Raw genomic sequence first — 10,870 nt, forward strand, 5'->3', positions numbered from 1 at the left:
TTTTAGCTATTTTGGTTAGTAAAATATGGTGAGACTATTGAGAATGCTCAGAGTAATGCTACATACTACACCCCCATCTCATTGAACTGATATGACAGTGGCCATCAGTACTTTATTTTTATTTTTTTATTAATTTTTTTCCTTAACAATGGTTGATGAGCGCTGCCACATCAGGCTAGTAATATGAGAGGAATAATGATGTAGCATATAGCATTTTTCTAGACTGAATTGAAAAAAAATAAATTATTCTACCCAATTTAGAGAAAAAAAATTTTAAAAAAAAAATCGCAATTTACAGGATATTCAGTAGTGGAGATCAAAAAGTGCCATTTAAATAAGAACTCTCAGGTCAACAAGTTTTCTGTTAATTAAGCACAACTTAGAGATAACAAGAAACAGAAGAACTAAGAATTTTACAAGCTACAATTTTTTATTTATGCATTTTTTTTTTAAAAAAAAAAAAAAGAAAAAGAAAAAGAAAAAGAAAAAGAAAAAAAAGGAAATATGCATAACCTGATTCTCTTTAATCTTTATACACAGACAATGCCAGGCAGCTTCCAAAGGCAATCAGCATCACCCACTAAGCAATAATATGATTCCCTCTGACCATGAAAGCGTGACTTATCTTAAGTTCATACTGCACAGACATAATCCCCGCTTGTCTCGATATCATCCATGTCACCATCTGCTTCTATCTCGTCAAGATCCATGCTGCCCCCAACAATGCTCCCACCAACATTGAGCCCCTCACCTGCTTTCCCAGCCTCTTGAATTATGGACAGTATTTCTTCAATACTTTGTGCTGAATCACTCTCTTCGTGATCATCTTGCAACCCACCTTCATTTTCATCCATGAACTCTACGGGCAAGTTTTTTAAGAACCAGGGGTGCTTCTTTATTTCTGGGATACTTATTCTCTAAACAAAATGCAAATCACATGAATCACAGGGGAAAATTAAAGAGGACTTAAACATTAATTTGAACCAAAATGAGTAAGGTTTTACTACCTTTTCAGGGTTAGCTACAAAAATTCGAGATAAAAGATGTCTACATTCCATGGAGATACGAATATAGTCTGGAATTGAGTAGTGGACACTAAGAATCCTCTGCCAGAAGCAATTAGCATAATTTATTAAATAACGATAACAAGTGTTAAAGTTTTCATAAATTTGAATCTTAATTCTTCACATTAGAATATTAATTAAATGATTAAAGTATCGGAACAAAAGTCCTGAGTTTGAACTTCATTTCCATCATTCACCTCTCATTTCATTTTACATGTTGAGCCTTGCTTATTAAAGAAGAGTTTGAATCCACACATGAAGAGTATTAGAATATTAATTAAATAATTAAATCAACCCTTCTTATTAGCTTAAGCTTTTGAGATAAATGGTAATTTAACACTTCAGTTTATTTACACTTTTCTATCATCTTGAGCTAGTCAACTAAAATTGCTATCATAACTAACCTTAAGTGTTTCTCTAAAATTTCTTGGATCTTCTGGGTCTTCAAAGGGATAAGCTCCGACCAGCATGACATATAAGGTGACCCCACAAGACCAAACATCTGCAATCTATATAACTTTAAATGGTAAAGAAGTTATCATGCTGATCACTGTAAATCCAAAAAGAAAAAAAGAAAAGAATTTACTTTCCCATCATATTCCTTCTTTGCCAAGACCTCTGGTGCAATATAAGCTGGTGTTCCTACAGTTGATTTGGGCTGGGAATGTAACACCGATGACTGTAAAATGAGGCAGAATAATTAGTATTTCGATTTAATTAATTACTAGCTGCATAATTTATTAAACGTTGAACAATTGGAAAATTCACTGCCTTGGAATAGCCAAAATCACATATTTTGAGTCTTGGTGCAGAGCTTCCATCTATAAGTGTGTTTTCCAGCTTCAGATCTCTGTGACAAATTTGCTGGAAAAATTAAAAGGAAAAGAAAAAAGATTATCTTCAATTCACCAAGAGGTGCAAGGCTTATAATTTCAGAGACAAATTACCCATTTTATAATGGATACAGTAATTTTCTTTAATGTAGTCTATTAAACTGACATGTATGATGTATTCAAAATGCATATGAGTCATACATGTATTTTTAATTCTCACGTATATATTTAATAAAATATGCATTCTAGCGTGCATTTATGTTAGTTTAATAGGCTAGTCCTTCAACCTAATTTGAAGAAAAACTTTATGCTTTTATAATTTAGATGGTTAAGAATGATACCATGGAATGGCAGTAACTAACTCCAGAAATAAGTTGTTGAAAGAAATATCTTGCCTGTTGTAAACATAAAAAAAATATGAAAGAAGAAGAGAATTTATAAATACCATATGCAACCAAAATGTGTGCAATAATAGGCATTTCTGTTGAGTGAATAGAATCATTAAGATGAATAGCATGCCCTTTTGATAATCAATTTTCTCTTAATCCATTTTAATTTACCTCATCCTCGCTGAATCTACCAGCATTGCATATTCTTCCAAATAGTTCTCCTCCAGGAGCATATTCCATGACTATGGCTAGATGAGTTGGTGTTAGCATCACCTGCAACAAAAAGGCCTCTTTGCTCTCAATCTGTTAAATATTGCTTTTTCATATAGCTTGAATAAGATTATTTGACTCTTTTTTCCCCGTTCTATTTCCTGAAGCTATTTGACTTTATTTACTAAAAACAAGGCAAAAAGAAAAGACTCTTCAGTCTTTGACTATGTTGTCCTGTTCCTTTGCCAAGATAATTGTGGAAAGAAACTTGAAAAACCTTACTACCTGAGACAAAAGCAAGCACACCAGCAAAGTTTCATCCAAAGTGATAATTGGAATCGGATTTGAAAAATCATTAACTAGAATAGAAAAAGCAAATTTTATTTAGCTATTTTAGATAGAGATGTAAAGAATCATGAAAAAGAGTCCTGAAAACAAGTGGAATGATAAAGCATATTCTATTAAGAGCAAAAAGTAGTCATATTTTTTGAAGTTCCTTTGAGTTGGGGAAGAATAATAAATATCATAGAGAACCTCTTTTCATTTACGTACAGGGCTTAATCACAAGCAGTCCAGAGGTACATTTTGAAGGAAAAATGGAGATTATAAAGCTAGGTAACTAAAACAGCAAAATACCTCCTTAAATCTTATTATATTAGGATGCTTCAGAGACCTGTGATTCACTATCTCCCTCTGCACATGTTCATTAATCTGCCCAACAAATAGAAAAGAAGCCAATCAAATATCCATGAAAACCAAAACCCATTTGAAAAACACACACAACCCAGATGGAAAAATGAATAAATGAACACAACCCAGATTGATTATAGAAAAGTTACAAATAACAGCCTAGTGTTTTATATATATATATATAAACAAAAATCACAGAGAAGTGAGAAATGAAAGCCAACAAAGATAGCACCTTTTGGCCTCTCTCAATATACTTGACAGCGTAGAGCTCACCACTCCATTTATCCCTCACCAGCTTTGCCACCCCAAAGTTCCCTGACCCAATTTCTTTCAGTATCTCATAGCGCTCCATTATTTGCTCGTTGCTTCTCAAACTACCAAAAAGAACAACTACTTATAGCACAAGTATCTCCATGGTTTTCAAGGCCTCCAATGCAAAAAGCTGTAGAGCTTATTGGGTTAAGCCCCAGATTCCAAGTGGACTTTCAAATGAAGTCTTCAGAAGCGAGGAGACGGGCAGAGTGGAGGGGGAACATGAAGGAACAGGGAATACACGTGGAATAATGATAGAGGATGCAATTTCGAGCAGGATTCAAGAAGCTGGACCAAGTGGTGCTGTCGTATCCCACACGCTAGCGTATGCCAAAACCTCCATATAATAGCTATGAGTAATGTTTTTTTTCAATAATTTGTTTTTTTAACAAAATAATTGAAGTTATCTTGCATTAATTTGAAGTGGTCCGAAGGCAAATATAGTGAATAGAGGCACATTAATACCTTACACATTAAGCTAAAAAAATCTAACTTGGATGCTGCCTACAAATAAACAAATATTATAATGACAGATGTTTAAACTATTCTTTAACAATAAAGCACCCATAACAAATAAAATATGGCTGATCTAGCTAACAAGCTATAAAATATCCAGTAAAATCTACAAATTTAACAGACAACCTTTCAAAAACTACTCTAAAAAAACAGAGAAAAAAAAACAACTACAGAAAGCACCAACACAAGCCGACATCAAAAGAAAAATTGCCATTGTTTTGCAGAAACTGGCGAAAAAACATAAATTTGGCCTCAAAAGTAGATGTAGAAGAAGAAAGCTCAGCCAAACTTTCGTCGGCGACACAAACGGAAAGGCCGCTTCCCTACGGGACGCCTTGTGTTAGCCTTCTTGCTTGAAGAAATCAAAAACAAGAAAAAACATAAAGCTTCGTAGCCTTAGAAGGACTAGGAAAACAAAAGCTCAATTGGATCTAAGCAAGGGGAAAACAAAAAACCTCCATAGCCCTAGAAGGACTAGAAATGAAGCACCTTTGGGGGGAGGGACCCTCCTCCTCAAACGCCTCTCTTCTTTCTTCTTCTTCTCTCTAGGGCTGGCTCTCTGACTACGTTATGTTTGTTGCATAATTTGTGTACAAAGTATGTCTAGTACATTTTTTTTTTTAAAAAAAAAAAATTAATATATTTTATGTATACAAAATGTGCAAGAAACATTACTCAATCACTACACAAGAGAGCAACTTCTGATAATAAATTATTAAATTTATCAGTTTTGATACAATATCATAGTACAAGTTTTGAGTTTAAATTTTATTTGTCATTCATTTTCCATCTTAATTAAATACTCTATTTGGTGAACCCACTTATTGGGACAAGGATTTTTTTTTCATTTCAAGTTAAATGCAAAATTTTATTTTATTACATCTAATAGTGTATATGATACTTCATTTGAAATGAAAATAATCTCATTCTTACTTAGGGCCCGTTTGAGTTTGCGATTTCAAAATGTGCAATTAAAAATAACGATCTCAAAATGTGCGATTTGAAAAAAGTGATTTTTAAAAACGGAGTTAAGCGTTTGGTAAAATCGCAGTTTAGCTTTTAAAATCACAAATTAACCTTTAAATTATGTGTTTTCAAAAAAAAATCATTTTACATTTGATTTGAAAATGCAGATTTTATGTATTTTCAAATCGCAATTTTTAAAAATGCAGTTCCCAAACGATTTATATTCTGCGATTTGATTTAAAATCGCATTTATTGTCTACGAAATCACAATCCCAAACACACCATTATTAATTGGAGTGTCAAAGTTTTTTTTGGTTTTTGAAATCGGAGAGTTAAAAGTATTGATTATATAAGAAGTAATGCTAGAAACAATTTTTTATCTTACAACCAGAGGTGAAACAACCCTTAGGCCCTAGCCTTGGGGCTCTGAGTCCCTTCAATATTTTTTTTTTATTTTTTATTTTTATAAAAATAAATAAATAAATAAAATCACAAAAATCTTGAAATTTTTTTCTACATCTTAGGCATTTTAACGAAATAGACCCTTCAAAAGTAATTTTTAACACCTTGATTTTTTTTTTTAAAGTTTTATCCCCCTTCTCAAGATTTTAGTTTTGTCCCTGCTCACAACTATTTTATAACGTTAATGTATTAGTTTCAAATAATTATTGAATCAATCCTTTTTTTTAAAAAAAAAAAAAAAAAAAATCTAAAAATTAATTGAAACTATCATATCAATATTATAGATTAAAAAAAAAAAAAAAAAAGGTGCTATATTGTATTATTCTTACAAGAGAGTAATGCTTTCTCCCTTTCCTGCATTGAAAAAAAATTAAAAAAATTAAAAAATAAAAAATTTGAGGTTAAAAGTTTGAGCGAGTATCTATATAACATTACTCTCAAAGAATGCGGGGAATTTTGGACATTAAAAGTTCTAGGTTTCCGAGGAGATGAGCGAAAGTGACGGAGGGTAGAACAGAAAAGTGCCGTGGACGATGGAGAAGGAAGGATTTTTGGTGGTGGACCAAACTTCGATTGCGATTTTTCAATATTGTGTCGTTCATCCTTCTCGGAAGCGCAAGCAATTACACCACACGTAGTCGACAAGCATGATTCTTTTAGGCCAATTAATTGACATTTAATCATCATTAGAGAGTACGGAGTAGATCATCCTGGATCAAGATCCCCTCAAATTCTTTGCCCGAATTTGATACAATTCGGACAGGTTGTTGTGAGTAAGCATTTATGAGATTCACCTGACCGGATAAGCAGTTGGGCTGCCCAACTTTTATTTGGTCAGGTGGGTCTCATAAATGCTTACTCACAACTACCTGCCCGAATTGTATCAAATTCGGGCAAAGAATTTGAGGGAATCTTAATTCGATCATCCTGGATCTAAATTTTCTATACTCGAAGATTCATTGAATTGTTTGTCTTTAGAATCGAGTAGATAATTGTGAAAAGCTCTGTATAAGAATCACATGTTGGAGCAATTCGATGACTTGTTCAAATAAGAGAGTTCTATTGAAAGTTTTTATAGAGGGTAAGAACTTCACCGATAACTTTTGAATTTTTGTTCATTTTGAAAGAAGATATTTAAACTGTAAAACGTTTAAATTTAAGATATTTATTTTTTCAGAAAGTTTCAATCGCAGTCCTCCGTTATAATTTTTCATTAAATCCTTTTAAAATTTTCAAAATACTCCTGTGTTTAGTTTTTTTAAAAAAAAAATTATAAAAATTTTCAAAGATTCAGGTAGGGGTATTTTTGCAAATTCCGTTCAATTCTAACCAACACCTAAATTGTATCAATTTTTTTTTTCCTAAAAAAAATGAGAAGTATTTTGAGAATTTTGACAAGATTTAACGGAGGATTGAGATTGAAACTTTCTAAAAATGAATATCCTAAATTGAGTCGTTTTAAAGTTTATATACATTCTTTCAAAATGGATAAAAGTTTAGACGTTATAAGTGAAGTTCTCCCTTTTAATAATTACAAAAAAATTCTTTACAATCCGAACAGAGAAATTGTAGAGCATTCCCATCCGATTTTGGTCACCTTTTAGTGCTCCCAAGTTTGTTTTAATTGTTAACCCAAAAAAACAAGAAGTTTGTTTTAATTATTTGGGTTAAATACATATTTGGTACTTGTAGTTTAAAAACTTTATTTGTTAGTACCTAAATTTCAATTCACATTACAAATGATTCATAGGTTTTGGGAAAATACAGACTTTGTACCTTCGTCTATTTTTCCGTCCAATATTTAATGGTCTACCACGTGTCAACCCTTGAGGGTTGACACGTGGTACAATATATATATATAAAAGGGTGGCTAAGCGGGCCTGAGGGTCGTCGAACCACCATTATGGCAAAAAAAAAAAAAAAAGTAAAAAGAAATAAAAAAAAATTGTGAGGGTTTTGGTCAAGCCATCCTCGTTTCGGCGCTTTGGGGTGGCCAAATCACATCCAATGGCCACAGGAGTGGTTCGACCATCCTTAATGGCCAAAAAGAAAAAGAAAAAAATAAAAATAAATATATAGGAGGGCTTTGGCCCTTGGAGGGCAAACCACCCCCTATGACTCATGGGGTGGTTCGGCTACCCCCATAGCCCATGTGGTGGTTCAGCCAACCTCAGGCCGGCCAAGAGGGTGGCTGAGCCTCCCCTTTGGCCAAAATGGGGGTGGCTCGCCCAAAGGAGTGGCTGAGCCACATTTTTTTTTTTTTAGGTTTTTAATATTTTTTTTAAAATTAATTAATATTTTTTTTGTATATTGTTGACACGTGGCAAACCGTTAAATATTGGACAAAAAAATAGAAGAACGTACCAAGTCCGTCTTTTTCCAAAATCTAAATACCATTTGTGATATAAATTGAAATTGAGGTACCTAAAAATAAAGTTTTTAAACTATAGGTATAAAATACGTTTTTAACCCTAATTATTTTAGTAATTAATGTAATTGCACTCATGTTTTTCCCATCCCTTACTTTTCTTTCGGCTTGAGTCTTGTAGCGGGTGTGTTTAGCAACGATTCTATTTTTTTTTTGAAATAGTAATAAGAATTGATTAGTGTGATATAAAGATGAAAATAGTTCGGCTTTTTTGTGAAAGAAAATTGAAGAAAGCTGTTCGATAATGAAAAGAAATAAGTTCGACTTTTGTTTTTTTTAGAGAAAAATAAAAATTAATTGATGTGATATAAATGTGAAATGAGTTTTTAAAAGAAATGAAAAAAGAGTGTGTTGCCAAACGGTATGGTTATTTATTTATTTATTAGGAAAATGTTAAATTTATAACACCAATACAACAACTGCACAATAACCCCTCACATGAAAGTGTGTCTCACACACTGGGGCCTAACTTCATGTGAGAGGTTGTTATGCAGTTGTTGTGACGGTGTAGTGCAAGAATCAAATCCCCTCCAACAGCATCCATCCCTTCACAGAGTATGTGCAATCTCCAATGCGTCTCCTTCAATCATAACGCATTGAAACTCCAAGTCTTTATAAAATTCTATAGCCTCCATACAGCCTACGCCTTAGCTATTGTTGGGTCAATTACATGCTTTTTGCTACACAAGAAGTTACCACATCTCCCTTATAATCTTTGGCAATCAGGATAAATGTTATAGGTTGGTGGAAAGACCTAATATACTACAAATTCGTCCTATGTACCATATGACAAATAACTTACCACAAGATTTTCATCATCAATATCAATCGGTTTATAAGTTGATGTACTATTTCAATCTATGAATCCTTGAGAATGTTTTTCATCTTCTTCTTGTTGGAACTCCTCATCAACGAACTCGTTTTCTTGGAACCCTTCATGAACAAACTCATCTTCCTCCTTCACACAAGATGTATTCTATAGATGAATTTGAGGCTTGTGAACAACGGTCAAGGAATTTAGGCAAAAAAAGAAAAATATTACTTTTTTTTTAAAAAAAAAAGAAAAAAAAAAAAAAACTCAACCTAAGTATTTCTTATTGATAAACAGATCAAAATATATCAACTAGCGGCTAAGGCCATCTTATTAGGCTTATGTAGAGCCTAAATTCGTTATGGATCACCATTGGATTATTACTTGTAGAAAAGAAAAAGAAAAACAAATTCAGCAGCTAATTTTCCTAGCTACGTTTTCCAAATTGTATGACAGTCCGCATCAGCATGAGCAATCAAGATGATTGCAGGGTTCGTTTGCTAATGCTTATTAGGACTGATTTTTAGCAAAAATGCAAAAGCATTTATAGCAAACAATTCAAACACAAGAAACACCCACAAAATACTCAAGACTATATATATATATATATATATATATATATATATATATATATATATATATATAAATATTATCAGACGAGCCCTAAATTCTTTGTAAAAATAAAAATTTAAATTCTTGAATAAGGATGTTTTGTTGCAGTGATCTCTCTCAGGGGCATTTGTAAAAGCAATAGCACTTTCTACGCCAAAACTCATAACATCCTCCACGTTCTGCCTGCTCCTCAATAATGCAATGCTTATTACATAATTTAGTGGACCAACATCTCCCATGCCAAGTTTTGCTTAAACTTTCACATTGTTTCCCTGTATCTTATCACATAAACAAATGAAGGAAAAAAGAAAAGGAGAAAGAGAATAATTAATTAGAAATGCAAATTAATGACCCATCAAAACCTGTGTACATGAAAAACATTTACCAGGAATCGGATTCTCAACATAAGAAAAGATTAGAGCAAAGAAGGCCAAAACTCTAAAAAAAGCCATGAAAGAAAAGAAAGAAACTCTCATTTTCTCTCAAACTTATATATTGAAATATCCCAGTACTCTTCATACAGAAAGATTTTCGATCTTTATATAGATGCTTGCACCATTGCATGTGGGAGGAGAAAGAAAAGAAGACGGTTGTCCTTTGTCTTTTCATGGCTTATTGTCTCTTTAATGTAATGATAAAGCAATTGTATTTTTTGTGTTAAAAAAGCAAATAATTGTCACATACATTGAAGAGTTTTTCTCGAGTTTAAACAATTAATTAAGCTAATATGAAGAAAATGTTCTTTCAGGATCTTCAAGAAACCTAAATTATTAGTCTCCACTATTTGGCACGTCACCCTGCTTCCCTTTTTGAAATTCGTATAAACATATATTGAGCTTTGAGAACTCTAGACGGCAAGAATTGTCTACTTCACGCCATAAAATTAATATAGAGAAAAAAAAAAAAAAAAAAAAAAAAAATCTAACTGTTTGTGTTTCACAACTCGCAAGAGCAAAGAGCAGGTACCTCATTCTTGTTTTAGAGGCCATCACTTCAAACTTGTTGGGGAAATGTCACTCACCGACTTTGGGAATAGCATTCACTGATTGAGTGGGCCTGATGATGATGTCACTGTGATTACGTGGATGAATCCAAATAGTACTACAAATAACAAAATCCATAATCCATTGCATGCTGGGGACGGATCGAAATGACTGAGAAAGCGTTGTAAACCGGTATGCGAAGACAACTAGGGGGTATGTGAGATCTCGGACCATAGAACCTCGGACGATTTGAGGACCGGGATCGTTTCTATAAAGGCGGTCGGACTGACCGCACACGGAGCATTAAATGCTCGAGATCCCCTTCATTTATTAGTATCTAAGCATTTATTAACCCTTGTACTTGAGTGGTCAGATCAGGTCATACGACTGATAAGCTGTTCCAATAAGATGTCAAAGTGTCTCCCATGATCCATATCGGGGACACTTTGGTGCGTCTCATCGCCATCCACGAGACTACTCGCACGTGGCAACAATTAATGCGGACCACTTCTGAGGCTAGAGTGGTAAGCATGAGAAAAACACACCCATATATAAGAAAAAAAAAAAAAAAAAAAAAAAAACAACCACAAGTAA

General features: G+C 33.2%; 1 protein-coding gene and 1 long non-coding RNA gene across 3 annotated transcripts; both read right to left on the bottom strand.

Annotated features, from left to right (window-relative positions):
- Positions 1 to 312: 312 nt before the first annotated feature.
- Positions 313 to 4,709, bottom strand: LOC133857243 (serine/threonine-protein kinase SAPK2). Of its 2 annotated transcripts, XM_062292436.1 has the most exons (9): positions 3,419 to 4,709; positions 3,133 to 3,207; positions 2,458 to 2,559; positions 2,239 to 2,292; positions 1,836 to 1,928; positions 1,651 to 1,743; positions 1,469 to 1,573; positions 1,008 to 1,106; positions 313 to 917 (listed from the first exon to the last, which is right to left on the bottom strand). In XM_062292436.1, the coding sequence occupies exons 1-9, from the start codon at positions 3,536 to 3,538 to the stop codon at positions 633 to 635; spliced, it is 1,026 nt and encodes a 341-aa protein (XP_062148420.1). In that variant the 5' UTR covers positions 3,539 to 4,709; the 3' UTR covers positions 313 to 632. The 2 variants fall into 2 exon arrangements, with proteins under 2 accessions (XP_062148420.1, XP_062148421.1); XM_062292437.1 differs by lacking the exon at positions 2,239 to 2,292.
- A 3,721-nt stretch (positions 4,710 to 8,430) lies between these two features.
- On the bottom strand, positions 8,431 to 9,855 carry LOC133857879 (uncharacterized). Its single transcript, XR_009898393.1, has 2 exons — positions 9,679 to 9,855; positions 8,431 to 9,571 (listed from the first exon to the last, which is right to left on the bottom strand). It is a non-coding gene; the product is annotated as an uncharacterized LOC133857879 (long non-coding RNA).
- Between the last annotated feature and the right edge of the window lie 1,015 nt (positions 9,856 to 10,870).

This window comes from Alnus glutinosa, chromosome 14, assembly GCF_958979055.1.
Source record: "Alnus glutinosa chromosome 14, dhAlnGlut1.1, whole genome shotgun sequence".
Lineage (NCBI taxonomy): Eukaryota > Viridiplantae > Streptophyta > Magnoliopsida > Fagales > Betulaceae > Alnus > Alnus glutinosa.

Excerpts from the sequence above, each read along its gene's own strand:
- LOC133857243 (XM_062292436.1), bottom strand. The coding sequence starts at position 3,538 with ATGGAGCGCTATGAGATACTGAAAGAAATTGGGTCAGGGAACTTTGGG. Across the intron at positions 1,929-2,238 it reads TTAGTTACTGCCATTCCATG|CAAATTTGTCACAGAGATCT; the intron begins GTATCATTCTTA and ends TAATTTTTCCAG. Across the intron at positions 918-1,007 it reads TTGTAGCTAACCCTGAAAAG|AGAATAAGTATCCCAGAAAT; the intron begins GTAGTAAAACCT and ends CATTTTGTTTAG.